The 14,416-nt window shown below is 41.6% G+C and overlaps 1 protein-coding gene and 1 long non-coding RNA gene across 3 annotated transcripts; one reads left to right on the forward strand and one right to left on the reverse strand.

The window, feature by feature from the left end:
- Positions 1-117: 117 nt before the first annotated feature.
- LOC147140798 (uncharacterized) lies at positions 118-4,008 on the reverse strand. Its single transcript, XR_015088320.1, has 3 exons — positions 3,747-4,008; positions 3,449-3,539; positions 118-3,323 (listed from the first exon to the last, which is right to left on the reverse strand). It is a non-coding gene; the product is annotated as an uncharacterized LOC147140798 (long non-coding RNA).
- LOC147140799 (uncharacterized) lies at positions 3,188-14,382 on the forward strand. 2 transcript variants are annotated; one of them, XM_086042655.1, is made up of 21 exons: positions 3,188-3,339; positions 3,424-3,556; positions 4,177-4,286; positions 4,408-6,072; positions 6,291-6,423; positions 6,504-6,624; positions 7,071-7,175; positions 7,333-7,423; positions 7,502-7,633; positions 7,808-7,861; positions 8,270-8,370; positions 8,612-8,740; positions 8,841-8,937; positions 9,001-9,061; positions 9,289-9,425; positions 9,515-9,744; positions 9,835-9,900; positions 12,156-12,372; positions 13,123-13,221; positions 13,386-13,574; positions 13,943-14,382. In XM_086042655.1, the coding sequence occupies exons 4-21, from the start codon at positions 4,552-4,554 to the stop codon at positions 14,162-14,164; spliced, it is 3,705 nt and encodes a 1,234-aa protein (XP_085898781.1). In that variant the 5' UTR covers positions 3,188-3,339; positions 3,424-3,556; positions 4,177-4,286; positions 4,408-4,551; the 3' UTR covers positions 14,165-14,382. The 2 variants fall into 2 exon arrangements, with proteins under 2 accessions (XP_085898781.1, XP_085898782.1); XM_086042656.1 differs by having other exon boundaries at positions 3,189-3,339; positions 9,518-9,744.
- Positions 14,383-14,416: the final 34 nt, after the last annotated feature.

Raw genomic sequence — 14,416 nt, forward strand, 5'->3', positions numbered from 1 at the left:
TGGAAAACCTGCAGGGCAGCTGCCCTCGAGGACCGGAGTTGGTGACCCCTGGGCTAGGGGCTAGGGCCAAGTCACCTGGTGACATCGACACAATTTTTGAGAAGCTACTGAAAAGAAATCATCCGTAGGGTGAACGTGAGTGTGTTTTCCATAGATTATCACCACCAATTCAGACAGTCTGTACAGCAAAGGGGGCAAAGGTTCACTCAGGACATCTGCTGGTTACTACTCAAAGGTTCAGTCGAGTTGCAAAAATGCATCAACGCACACTAGAAAAAAAATGAAGTGTTGTGTAAAACAGCCTGGTGCAGTGAAGCAAATGGATCAAGATGTTCGTTCACATTTGCTTTGTATGAAATGGTACAAAATATTCTGTAATGTGAAAAAAGGGTATAAAGCTTTCTATATGGGAGTTGTATCACAGGATTGCAAGAAAAATCCATTGAATTACCAAACAAAATAAGAGGAGCCAATTAAGCGGCAAAATAGCGAGTTGTAGAAGGGCACATTTTTTTCATAACACACAAGGGAGTCTGAGGAATCATAACAATATCATCTCTTTGGCTTCTCGCCAAATTTATTCAACACGCTGACATTGGTATAACATTGCATTACACTGAGAGAATCAGTGTGCATTGGACACCTCTACAGTGATTTAGATACTATTTGGCAGGCAGGACTTGGTTTGCGCTGAGTCCCGCTTTGCCCTTCTGTCATATGGTGTTCCACAGGGTTCTATTTTGGGGCCCTTGCTGTTTTCATTGTATTCGCTGCCCCTAGATTCCATCCTACAAAAACATGTTATTTTCTTCCATTGCTATGCAGATGACAGTCACATCTATGTCCCACTGAGGAAAAAAGATGCTTTCTCCTTAAATTGGCTCGACAAATCAGCTCTGTTGTTATATCCAGCTTGTTTCATCTTAGGCAGCTGGCTAAGGTAAAGCACTTCCTTTCTCAACAGCATTTAGAAATAGTAATAATCCATGCCTTCGTTATATCGCAGCTAGATTACTGTAATGCACTTTATTTTGGAGTCAGACAGTCCTCCCTGAAGCATCTCTAGTTGTTCCAAAATGCTGCTGCTCGCCATCTAACTGAGCTTGGAAAAAGGAGCACATAATCCCAATTCTGGCCTCCCTTCACTGGCTCCAGTGCGTTTTAGAGTTAAGAAAAATACTTCTCTTTTTCTTCAAATCTCAATCTCAGAGCGTACCCCTCTGAGCTCCTCCATCCCTATACGCACCTGCCCGGCGCCTCTGGTCGACCAGACGCTAGTAGAGGTACAGAGGACTAAGCGGAGCCTCAGAGGGGATCGAGCCTTTTCAGAGCCTTCCATTAAATGTTAGAAAAGCCCACCCGCTATCTACTTTTAAAACAAAATTGAAGACAAATGTTTATTCTTTGGCTTTCGACCCATCATGAGACTGTTTGACACTATTCTGCTGTTTTCTGGTGTCTATTGCATATGTGTTAGTATCATTGAATTGTGTTTTCATGTACTGCTTTCACTGTCTTTGCTGTTGTATTATTGCTATTTTGTTATATGTAAAGTACTCTGTTACAGCTGCAGCTGTTGTGAAATGCGCTATATAAATACAGTTGTATTGTATTGTATTCTATTGTATTGTATTGTATCCAAATACCAGCAATAGATGAGAGAAACCATAAATTCTGCAAACTTGCAGTCACCATTCCAAACTGATTAATGGTGATTATTATATGTTCCGGCCGGACAAAAAGGCGGATAGACGGACAGCAGAAGGGTACCACAGCTACAGGCGGAAGGTGGGAAATGTTAATAAAATGCCCAGCTCAGCAAATTGATATTTGCTTACCTCAAATCAGAGCAAGCACTCTACTGCAAAATAATGAATTAATCAATTACATGTTGTTGTTTTATTAAACATTATCCTGACCAGGACAATCTTGCTTCATGTTGTGAACTCTTGCTTCAAAGTGTAGTAGCTGCCATAGTGCACTTTGTGTGTGATCGACTCAACAGTGCCTCTGCTGGTGATAGCCAAGTATGGTATTGTTTTTTGCCTCAATTGCTTCAATCAGTTCAACACGATTAACAGTTAATCAATTAATCTATTATTATGCTTATCCCAACCAAGATGGTGGTACAAATTCTAGCTAAATTGGAAAATTAACAATGGACAATTTACAAAAAAGATGAGGCTACATGCATAGAACCGCACACTAATTGAGAAGTGTAATTGCTCCCTCCATGAGAGAATGCCTGTATTTCTCCGCTTTCACTTTTATTTACCTGCTTGTTTCTCTTCAGACTCTGGGCAGTTTGAGACTAAGTAGCTGCTTGTCTAGTCACAACACCCTTGCCCTGCTCAAAATCACTATGGTCATGACAAACTGGGAGTCGATGAGGAGTGACTAATTTGTCAGGGACAGAATTGCCACATTATCACTGATTAAACAATGGAATGTAACAAGTGGATGTTAGGTGTGTTGTAATTTTTTCCATTCTTATCCTTTGTGTTTGCAATAAACAAGTAGATTATCATCATAAATCCATCAATCATTTGTAACTCTTCCCGTGACTAGGTTGGTACCTGGAGAAAACCCACTCCGCACAGGAGGGCCAGAGTTGATATTCGAAACGGGGACCTCTCGACTGTGAAGGAGATGTGCAAGCCACTACTCTACCTTGCTTCCCCGGGACTAATTTACTTTACCAAATTACATAATGTAAAACATTTGATGGAAAGTGGAATTCACAGAAAGGCCATGTTGAATAAGCATGACTGTTTGTGCATGTAAGTGTCGGCATGTGGAGAAAGCATACAAAGTTGTTCTGTGAAAGTCAAGGCGACCTACAACTGGAGAGAAAGATGGACACTCGAAAATCAGTGCAAAAATAATAACGTTTTTTTATTTTTTAATCTTCTGTTCCTGCTTAGTTAAGTTAGAGGGTTTTATCATTATTCCTTTAGTCCACTAACTTTTACATCAAAACCATGTTTGTAACTCACCATCTCAATTGATCCAAGTTTAGCATCAATAAACTATCTTTTCGATGTCGGAATTTTCTCTCATGCCCATCCCAATTTAATCTAATTTCTTTCAATATTTAATTTACTTTCCATCTCTCCCCTCCCTCTTTTGGTTCACCTCATTCCGACGATGACTTTTTATTGGACACTATTAATATCATCTAGGTCCCATTGCCACCTGGGACAATGGTCTCCATTCAGATCCAGGTCACAGTGAGTGGAACCAGTCTGCTTTGTGTAGCTCAGTCCGGTCCAGTTGGGTCCATCTGCCTCACATGTTCTCTTCAGAGAGACACAAGAAGTATACTGTGCCAACAAACAGGTGAGACACACATACACCCACACACACAGACGGAGTACATTAGCAGGTACTGCTCTCATTTGCCTCACTCACACACACATGCAGGTTGCAAGTGGCTAAACGCGCTAACCTGCATTGATGAACACAGGTGTGTTTTCATATAAGACTTTCCTTTGAGCATATCAGTGGATGAAGAAATGTTGGCAATCTCGACGGTGATTCTGCAACACAAGTAAAGGTAATTGCTTGTAGAATAATGCATGGCTGATATCTGATGGTATTGCAATTTTATGAACGAGCTGACTTGAAAAAAATGCAATACAATGAATTTCTTAGATGACGCCCACCGTACTATTCTGTATTATGTTATGTATATAGCTAGATGGATAAATAGATGGATAGATGCCCCGGTGTTGGTACCCACTCACCGTCAGTGTTACTGGAGTCGTTTACACAGGATTAGAAGGGATTATCCATTTACAGTATTTAGAAGCATGAGTCGCCATCTGTCTGTCTTGGTCGTAGTGAGGGAGACTCTTTCATATGACTGCAAAGCGACAGCACTCACGGTAAGACGTAAAAGGGTTTTATTTGAGGGTTTTGAAAAAAAATAACGAAACAAAACAATAGTTTTAAAGAGGCGCGCGGCTCACACGAGAAGGAAATGGTAAATGATGCTTTCAAGGACGGTCGTAAACTTCCTAATACACGCATTTACGTTCGGGAAATATTTTTGATACTGGGTTAAAACGCATTTTATTTGACTCATAAATGTGAAATAAAATATGAAGTGTCGTTTGGTGCAGCTTGTAGAATATGACAAGAAAAAATATATACAATTATGGCAATTTCCCACAGTCGATGAATGCAGCAAACAGGCTAATTGAGACGTATATCAACCTGCGTGGAAGTGGTACTTGCAAAATGTTTGACGACACAAACGAAGAAAGTCGCCCACCTGCTGTTTGGTGAGTCGAATCGACCTCTTATTGCCCCTTTATGGATACAGTTAGAACTTAGTCTCGACAACTTGCATTTATTGTGCTTTTAATAACCTACCGGTACTCGTTTGTGTCCGTTTTGCTTTAGAATCTGACTTCCTCCCACACCAGTCGTCGTGGAGAAATTTAGCTTTTAAGGATATTCTTCTTTGACCACTTCTTGAACACCAGCATCTACCTACCTCAGTTAGTTAGCCGTTTTTTCTCACTTGCAGTGGATCTTAACATCCTAATGATGCGGACAGACCACAAAGGCCGAAGTGGCTCTCCTCACAGGATTTCATACGAGTCTAATTTCCACGCCATTAAATGTTCATTTGACAGTGGGACAGGCCTAAAACATGGCTGCAGGTCTGCCTCTTCCCGGAGTTCTTCTGTGCACCAGTCAGGTCTACCAACCAGCCTCTCCGATCCCCTTGTGTCCCTCCCCAGCAGTGGCCCGGGGAGAATCAACAGCACCAGAGGGCCTAAAATTAGGGAGAACATCTTTCTCCAAATGGACAGCCAACAGTTGAGACAAATTGGTGATTCAGGGCAGTGTAGTTCTAGCACCACAGCCCTCCTTTCTTCTCAGAATGCCAACTTGCAGCTCCAAATGTCCCAGTTTTCTGCCGGCAGATCGCTGGTCACGGGCTCCGTTGCCAGCATTTCCACGCCTGAAACCTTCTTACAAGATAAACCGGCCAGATCAGAGGAGATAAATGATATAGACAGGGCTGCTCTAGCGCAAAAGTTCTCAGTGACTAGGAAGTTGTTTGAGACAAAGGTGACAGGCGCTGGTAGTGTAGGGCAGGTGTCAAAATGCTCTCTAAGCAGAGATGAAAAGAATAGCTCGGGTGAAGACAAATGCCCAAAAGAACACCTCATAAATACGCCATTGCCAAAGACCTCTTTAACAACAAGCCTTAAATCTCTTATGTCAGATGCCCTCAGTGGGGAATCAACTAAATCTCCTAGCGCTGAGGAGCATGGGTACACCCCAGTGGGTGAGTCAAAGGAAGAACAGGCCGGAAAAGCGGCTTTTGACTCTAGCTTGACCCCTGAGGAGTCACTAAGGGCTGAGCTTGTCCATGTGAAGTCATCAGAGAGTGATGATAGTGAGGAAAAGGATAAACATTGGCTTGAAAATAAGGGAGAGGCTTTTATGGTAAATAATGTATCTGTCAATATATCTTTTGAAGACCTGGTAGATGATGTTTTTGAAGATCCCATTTTGGAAACCTCACATCCTTGCTTGATGGAACTAATCGCAAGAGACTGTAGCTTCATTGCAGACAAGTATGAGCAGGTGAATGAACAATGTTGGGAGGAGCCGAGCCAACATACTGACAACGCAAGAGAGAAGCACTGCGACATGGGTGAAGTTTTGCGAGAAAATGACAAAAAAGAGGATGTTAAGAAGACTTGCAGACTAAGTGAAGTTCAAAAGAAAGCGAGCGTGACACCTGAGCTGCAGGAGTGTGCCAACATGAAGCCACAGGAAGACGAAAGAAGAGAAGATGGCAGCGAGGGACTAGTTGACATAAATGGAAGCAAGGAAGCGCTTCTTTGCGGGAGTGAGAACAAATATTTAGAGCAGGAGTCCTGTGTGGAGCAAGCAACGTCTCAAGGACAAGATCTGGAAAGTTCTCTCCACACGGGCAACCGGCTTTCATTGGAGTATGAAGAAATTCCTGGCATTCCTAAACTGTCTGACCAGGATGATGAAGATGGCGCAAAAAGAAAGGTGCGCTTCTCCTCAGCACCAATCAAGGTGAGCAAATCCTTTAGCAAACAGACTTTTGTGGCATCCCTGAGTGTTTATTGGTAGAGAAATGCGAGCCCACTGCCATGTTTGTAGTGTCAGGGTGGAGCAAAGACAAGACAAGTCAAGACAAGTTTTTCAATACCGTTCAGCCCTAAGTCATGGAACATTAAACTATCGGTAGTCCCAAAAAGCTGTGCTCATGTGTGCTAATCGTTGTCCTCCAGGTGTACAACACTTTCTCTAACGTAGAGTACAACAGACGCAATGAAGATATTGACCCAGTGTCCGCCTCGGCCGAGTATGAGCTGGAGAAGAGAGTGGACAAGATGGATGTTTTTGAAGTGGAAATTAAAAAGGGTTTGTCTTTTAATCCGACAGTCATACAACTATGCATTACAAAGCCTTACGCTCTTGTTTGTTCTGTTTTTGTCTTCCAGGGGATGATGGGCTAGGCATTAGTATCATCGGAATGGGGGTAGGAGCAGACCAGGGCCTGGAGAAATTGGGGATCTTTGTCAAGACAGTCACTGAAGGTGGAGCAACACATAAGGACGGAAGGTACATTATGGCAAATCATATGGCTTTTCTTCACCAAAAATGATCTAGAACATTGGTCATAATTGTACTCCAGTATTTCGCAGGTTGTTTTTTTTTTTTTAAGTCTTCCAACCATGCATCTGTGGTATGCTAACCAATTGCATAATCTTTTGAACATAACAAACCACCTTAGATGCAGTAGTGCGTTGAGCAATCTAGTGCAGTTAGCAATTCATTAAAAAAAAAAAAAAAAAAAGAGTGGTGAAGGATGGATAGAGAACATGTCCTTCCACATTCAAAAAATCTGCAGTAGTTAACACTTCATTGAACTATTATGTATGATGAGATGGCTCTTCAAACTGCAAATTTTTGTCTGAACTTTTTTTTTAAGAAATAGCCTACATTAAACATATGTGTTTAAATAAAGCCAATGACCCCCAAAAAAAGTTGAATTCGGTTTTATTTAGGATTCACGTGAATGATCAGATTGTGGAGGTGGATGGCGTGAGTTTGGTGGGAGTGTCCCAACTGTTTGCAGCAACAGTGCTCAAAAATACATCAGGCCTGGTCAAGTAAGTTGCTCTTTTGTTTTTTTCCTACTAGTGGCTTATTACAGCAGAATGTTTTTTTTCAAAAGACTTGCAAATATGCATCATTTTGTGGACCCATTTATATGTTCAGCAGTACTTTGTGTGCATGTGAATTTGATTTCTTCTCGGCCGCTGCAAGGTTTCTGATTGGCCGAGACAAGGAGGGTGTGGAGAGTGAGGTGGCACGCTTAGTCAACGAGAGCCTGGAAATGGAGAAAGCATCACAAAAGGTTCATTGTGTCCAATATTATGGAGAATCCCGAAGAAAAGGTGATGTACAATGATTCTCTCATCTGGGCTCATAACAGGGTGCTAGGACAAGTGGGGATTCAGAAACTGATGTCAGCGTGTCTGAGGCAGTCTTAGTACCTGACGAGGAGGAGGACATGTCTGTACTGTCGTGTCTGGATAATGACCAGCTGTGCCTCAAATACCAGAAGGTGCTTTATATGTAGCGCAAAACAAAGTTGGATGAGAACACTTGAGGGGCTTTTAATTGCAAAGGGGGATGCCAAGTCAATATTTTCTCCTCCTTGGTTATATTTGTAAATGTAGGTGGGTTTTTTTTCGTATCATCCTTACTGTAATTGCATGTTTTTGAATTGTCTTGACAGCTTCAATCCAAACTGCAAAAAAGAACAGCCCAGCTTGAAAGCGCTCGAGAGAAGGTAGGCCAATGCTGTCACTCAACGCAAGCCCAATATTCATGTTTATAAACTACCGTTCACATCCACATTTGGAACAGTCTGACCCATTTTAGTGGCCGATGAGATGGCTCAACATTCCGTTACTTGGAACACAGACCATCTCTTCGTGTCTGCTTCTTGCTGCAGCAAAAATGGCAAAGCGCAGACTAGCTTTCAGTCACAAAATCTGTCTTGTCTTCTATCCAACGTGTGGCTTCAGTGACTCTTTTACTTGGTGTTTTCAAAGTCTTGATGTAGAAAGATTCAGCCAGTTTGCTAAAAATAACACTCTTTGAATATTTGACTGATGAAAAGATAAGCATATCCCTTTGTGTATTGGATACGCCATATGCTGCACACAGTACTAAACCAAAGTTGTTCTCCACGCAGTTAAAGGCATATGAGGAGGAGCAGGCGAGATGGAAGAACCAGAAGGATGAGCTGCAACAAAAAGTGGAGGATGGAGAAGAGAAAGCTGACAAGCTAGAGAAGTGTGATACAATGTCCATTATCTGATTTCTTCAATTTTTCTTGTATGTCTTAAATCACATTTAGGCTGGATGTACACCACAATTTGCCCAATTTTTACCCTAGTCACAAATGACAGCAATTGTTTTTGCAGTGAGAAAACACAAGTAAAGATCTATCCATTCTAACTACACTACCATGACACAGGTACAGAGATTCTGTATTATTACTTACTGTTGCTTTAGCAGCCTCTGTGTTTATCAGGTATTGGCAAGAGGCCCAGACACTGTGCAGGGTGGTGAGCCAGCGACTGGCTGATGCCCAAAGCCAATCAGACAGCCTGGAAATCAAGTACAGCAAGGCCAAGAGACTGGTCAGAGAGTACCAGAGCAGGTAATCGTTTAAATCCACTCTATTAGCCAGGTAGCTCTGGTCTACACAATAATAGTCTGTCTCTTAACCTGAGTGACTCAACTTTTAAACATTTACTCAGGGAGGAGGAGGCGGACAGCAGAGAAGCAGATTTGCGTCAAGAAATGGAGGAGAGAGACAACAAGCACAGGGAGACTATTGAAAGGCTTCAACTCCAGGTGAGGACAGCTTCTTCATAGACCTTGCACGTATGTCAAACATGATCATATCGGATTTTTCAGTTGGAGAGAAAAGAAGCAGTGACCGCAGGGAAGCCTCTTGCTGTGGATCCACCAGTCCCAGGTCGGCAGCAGCTTCTTTAGTACATCTAGTACATCTATTGCACATTTACACTGACCATGAACTACATTATAAGCACTTGAGCAACACTTTAGTGACATCCAATACCGAGCTGTAACAAATACTCTTGTCTTAAAAGAAAATGGCTGATGTACAGGTATACTTGCAATAATAGTAAACGCCTTGCTTTGTCTTTGTGATGCGTGTGTGTTTCTTGTCTTTTATGTCAGATCCAGAATGGTGCGTTGCAGTTCCTGACACGCAACGACTGGACTGTAGTGCGCACATAGCGCGAGGTCAGCTGGCCCAGAAGTCCAAACGCCATCCACCTTCACGAGAAAAACTCAGGGAGAGCTTTAAGAAAGAGGTGGGAGGTTTCAAGCGTCGGTGGGCACTACCGGTAGATACGTTTTTATGCGAGGGTCATCGGAATGATGCTTGACATTGTCGCCTAAGCAGGAAGAAGATCAAAAGACGCAGGAGAGCGAATGGCAGTCTGACGGAGTTGTACAGAGGAGCAGCCAAGTTGAATGTTCCAGTTCTTCCTCATTCTCAGTTCTCAGCCCTTGTGACGTGTCTGTCTTCACTCCCCCGATCCTCATCACTGACATCAACGCCACCGTCATCACCCCCTCAATCAAGTCCTCCACATCCAGGAAATCCAAAAGAAAAATGCCTGACTTCAGGTGCACGGAACCACTTCTTTTTTTCATTTCAAAATGAGACCAGGCATATTTCCCTTTTTTCTAACTGTGATGCTGTGATTTGTCGCGCAGTGGGCTTCGTAAGTCTCTGAGCAAGAGGAAGAGTGAAAAACTGCAGCGAGGGTCCATGAACAGCAGGTAGGATTGATATTTTGCCCGAAGATGTTAAACGTTCCTCCTCTTTGAGCCGAGGAGCACACACTATGATATTCACATGACAACATTCTCACCAAACAAAAAGTATACATCGCTTGCATCAGGCCAAAACCTATGTCCAAATTTGGTCAAGTTCATATTTTTTCATAAATAAATACTATTGGTCAGCCGCCACTTGGGTTTATTTTCTACAATGGATTGATCAATGCCAAGTGTTAACAATGGCTTGCTCTCTTTGACAATGCAATGTTAATGGCTTAAAGGTCAGGGTGCAAACATTTTTCAGAGTCTGTTAAAATTCATATTCTCATTGGTAATACGTTTTATAATACAAGTCACTTCCTGCAAGTTGTCAACCACGGATCGATTAGAAAATAGGTTTTACCTACTCATTCCAAGTGTTTCCGAACCTCATGGTAGCTCGAGGAATCATGGCTCTAGCCACCGGAAGTGATGTAGATATCGCTAAACAGCTCGCTACACCATAGACTGTACAATTTCCATGCGCCACAAACACACAGCATATTCAATGGCGTTTTGGAATCAGAGGATTTCGAAACACACGAGCCGACAGAAGGGGGCGTTATTAGACCGCTCATGATTAGTAGTCACTGAATCCTCCGGCTACTGTTACGTCACATCCCCGGAAAAAGCCGAAGATGAGGGGGCGCGAGATACAAAGGGCAGACGACACATTCTGAATTGTATTTAGTGATTAAACTGCTGTCTACCAATGACCTAATCACATTTTAATGACAGTTATGCATTGTAAAGGGGGTTCTAGAGGGCTACAGAAAAGTTTTCAATGTTTGCCCCTGACCTTTAACCACCATTGCGGTTTTTGGGGGGTTTCCTGAAGCACGATGGTTTTGTAAATGCGAAGATATTGCCCGACACGAGCGATTATGCTGAAATGATGATGATCCCACCTCAACTTCCTCACAGTGTGAAATCTTTATCTGTTTGGTGGAACGCAAAGCTGATGTACTCACAGGAGTAGAAGATACAGCATACAGATCTTAACTGATAGTTTCTGGAAAAGTTAAATGACATTTTTGAGTCACCGCAGTGATTGTCAAATTTGGTAGGTGCGGGAAAAAATCACAAATTTTAGATGTACAATTTATGACTTTGAAAACATGCAATACATTCAAAACTCATTCAAATGAAGCTTGTATGTGAACTATTCATACAACCTATTTCAAGTCTATTTTTAATCCAGTGTTGTACTTTACTTTCATGGACGGTACTTATTTTTTTCAAATATATCAAATTACATTACAGTTCAATTGTATTTAATCATGGAAAATAGTTTAATTTTTTGAGCTTTTGAATATAACTATGTGCAATACATTTTAATTCAATCATTGTGTTCATAATGTTAAAGGCAAAAAAAAATGCTCAGGGAACGAAGCATAAGCATATTCATGAAAAGCACCGAATGTCAGTAAAAGAAGAACGCATATGAACTAGTTTGTTTTAGACCAGTGATTCTCAAAGGAAAAGTCCAGTCCAAAAAATTATTGACACTATGGCTCACCTGTTTTCTGGGTTTGGTCAAGTGACAGTCGCTAGCGGAGCCCTTAGGCACTGTGATGTCAAAATGGCCACCATCCCGAGTTGCATAACAATGGCCGGATTTTGCTGCTTAATTAATATTTCCCAAATGCAATATTAATCAGAATGTTGTGTTTAGACTGGTGGGGGCACATAGAACATATTGTAAAGAAAATTTTGGGGGTGACTTCACCTTTAAAGTGTTGGAGGACTCCCCCTTACAGAAAAGGATCAGTGCATACTGCAGGTAGAGTTACCGTAGTTCCTGTAAGTTCAACTTTTAAGGTTTTCATGTAATAGTTATGAACTTTTTTTTCCCAACATTTATTTGGATGAATTTGTCATGTAACTTATGTGCAATACGTTTTAATTGGCTCATTATTTAAGTGCTTTTTTTTTTTTTTTTTTTTTAATTGTCCTATGTTTTAAGCATTTAATTTGTGCGTGATCATACAGTAGCTAACAATTGTAAATTATGCTTTTAGGAATACAACATGCCTCATTTTAATGAAAAATGAGGTCTACTTACCTACTACTGTAGTGGGTTACTGCATTTTAATGTTGGTCGTGATGGTGGTACTTGGAGAGCCAAATATTTTTTGAGGTGGCACTTGGTGTCAAAAGTTCGAAAACCCCCTACGCTAGTGTTTGCCATACAATACGCCCTTGAATCTGTCCAGGGCATCTTGTGGTGACCTGGTGGACGAGCCAGCTGAAGTTTCTCCATCAGGCTCAGTGACCTCAATGCCCTCGTGTTTGCCATTCGCCTGGTTTGGAGAGCGAGGGCGCGAGAAAGAGGAGGAGGCGGGGGAGAGGCAAAGAGGCGGCAGGCAGAAACTGCGCTCCGTGTCCAGCAGCAGTTTGCCTTACTTGACTACCTCTGGTAGAATAGATCAGGTATGAAGAAAACACAGCTAACATGATAGCTTACATGTGCTTGCAGAGACGTAGTGGGCAAAGATCCTTTCGTAATCCTGCTTAACAGCCACCTACACTTGTGCTCATTACTTTCCATCCCCTGGCAGAGTTCGTAAAATGTGTAGGCAACATTTTCTTCTATTTGTAATGGGATTCATACTAAACCTTAAGGCAGGGGTGGGCAATGTACATGATTTTTTTTCAATTTTTCATCAGTGTTACTGGGGCGCCACACACGATCACACACTTCCTAACCAGATGAAAGACAGATGATGCAAATGCCATATGAGATAAGGACCCACTATCCTAACCCAACAACAAAGCGTTTGAAGCCAACAACAAAACCACATACCATATTTGTTTCCCTCTCTCAGCAAAGGGCTCTCTTGTATAAAAAATAACATTTAAGGACGGCACAAAACTGCTCAACAAGAAACCAATATTAAGTGCAAAAATTAATTTTGTGCATTTATTTTTTCACAAAAATCGACTCACTCACTCAAAATGTTAATTGTATTAATATAAAAGAGGGTCTGAAATGCCTAGCAGTTAAAAAATAAAAGAAGGGGGGGGTGTATATATTTTTTAATTATTCAAAGGGCAACTCGGTGCGGTCGCCACTTGCCCATTTCAGAATGGCGCAGTTCTTAAAACATGAATAGAAATGAGATATGGTACGAGCATGAACCACGCAGATGGCGAGTGTTTGAAAGTTTGTATTGGTTCCAGAGTGTTGACTCTTCAATGGATAGCTTCAGCAAGGGGGGTCACAGCTCTAATCACTCCCTCTGCGGACACTCTCACACTTTCACCTTTGCATCCACAGAGGTAAGCTTTTCCTTTCCTCCCTTTGCCTTCCCCACTTCCTGCCTCCTCTCACATAGCGCCTCCTTGATGGAGTTGTTTTTCGCCGAAGACGATCTTTTGACCAACTTTAACTGCACTAACCTTTTTTTAATTTTTATTTTTTTTCCCTCACTCTATTCTGTTAGACCCTGGACGATGACCCTCTGCTGGTTAACAACAACAACCAGTGGCAAAGTCGACCTGTGTTGGAGTGGAGCAGCCAGCAGGTGTGTCTGTGGTTGGTGGCCATGAACATGGAGAAATACATGAGTGACTTTGCAGCCAGAGGTGTGGACGGTGCACAGTTGCTCAGCATGGACACTGACAAACTTAAGGTCAGATGTTTGGAAAAAGTATTGATGGGTATTTTAAAAAAAAAACATATAAATCGTCTGTTGTTTAACATCTTTATCATTCAATTTGTTTATACAGTATGCCAGCCTTTTCTAAAATTAAGATTGGATCACCAATGCTATATAAAAAGTCATTTCTTTTTTTTTTTTTTTACTGAAAATGCACTTGTTTCCTTGACAAATGTATCTTTCATTTATAATATTTATTAAACAAACGATGACATTGATAGAATCGCACAAATACTTAGAGGCTTCAATTGGGTATTGGACGCCCTTTGGTGGAAAACCTGTTGTAAAAACACCTTGCCGCATAACCGTGCCCTCAGATCTTGCTTCCTTTCTGTTGTCAGGCCATGGGCGTGTGTCAAAGTGACCGCGCGTCTCTCAAGAAGAAGCTCAAAGAGATGAAGAAACGTGAGGAAAAAGAAGAGCGAGGAAGGGAGAAAAGATGGAAGGAGTCAACCAAGCGCAAGGAGAAAAAATTAGAGAGTGAAGTTGTGGTGATAGAGAACACATCTGCTCTGGAGTCACGACATAGCGGGAGAATTGCGAGGACCGAGTCACTCCTCTAGAAAAACTCAAAATTTCCACCAGCTTGGATGTGCGTTTGTGTCATCCCACTCATAAAAGGATGATCTTGGATAGCATTTCCTCAAGAACTTTTTTTTTAAATGTATGTTACGATGGGAGATCACCAAAATCTAACATTTGCAGCACTTGTGTAATTATGTTTTTATACTTTTATGTATGATTTTAATTGTCATGTTTTAATAAATATGCTTTAATCGTCCACTTTCAACTTTTAATTTTAAAATGGGTACACA

The sequence above is a fragment of the Filicampus tigris genome, chromosome 10 (genome assembly GCF_054856515.1).
Source record: "Filicampus tigris isolate MCC_2025a chromosome 10, RoL_Ftig_1.0, whole genome shotgun sequence".
In the NCBI taxonomy this organism is placed as follows: Eukaryota; Metazoa; Chordata; class Actinopteri; order Syngnathiformes; family Syngnathidae; genus Filicampus; species Filicampus tigris.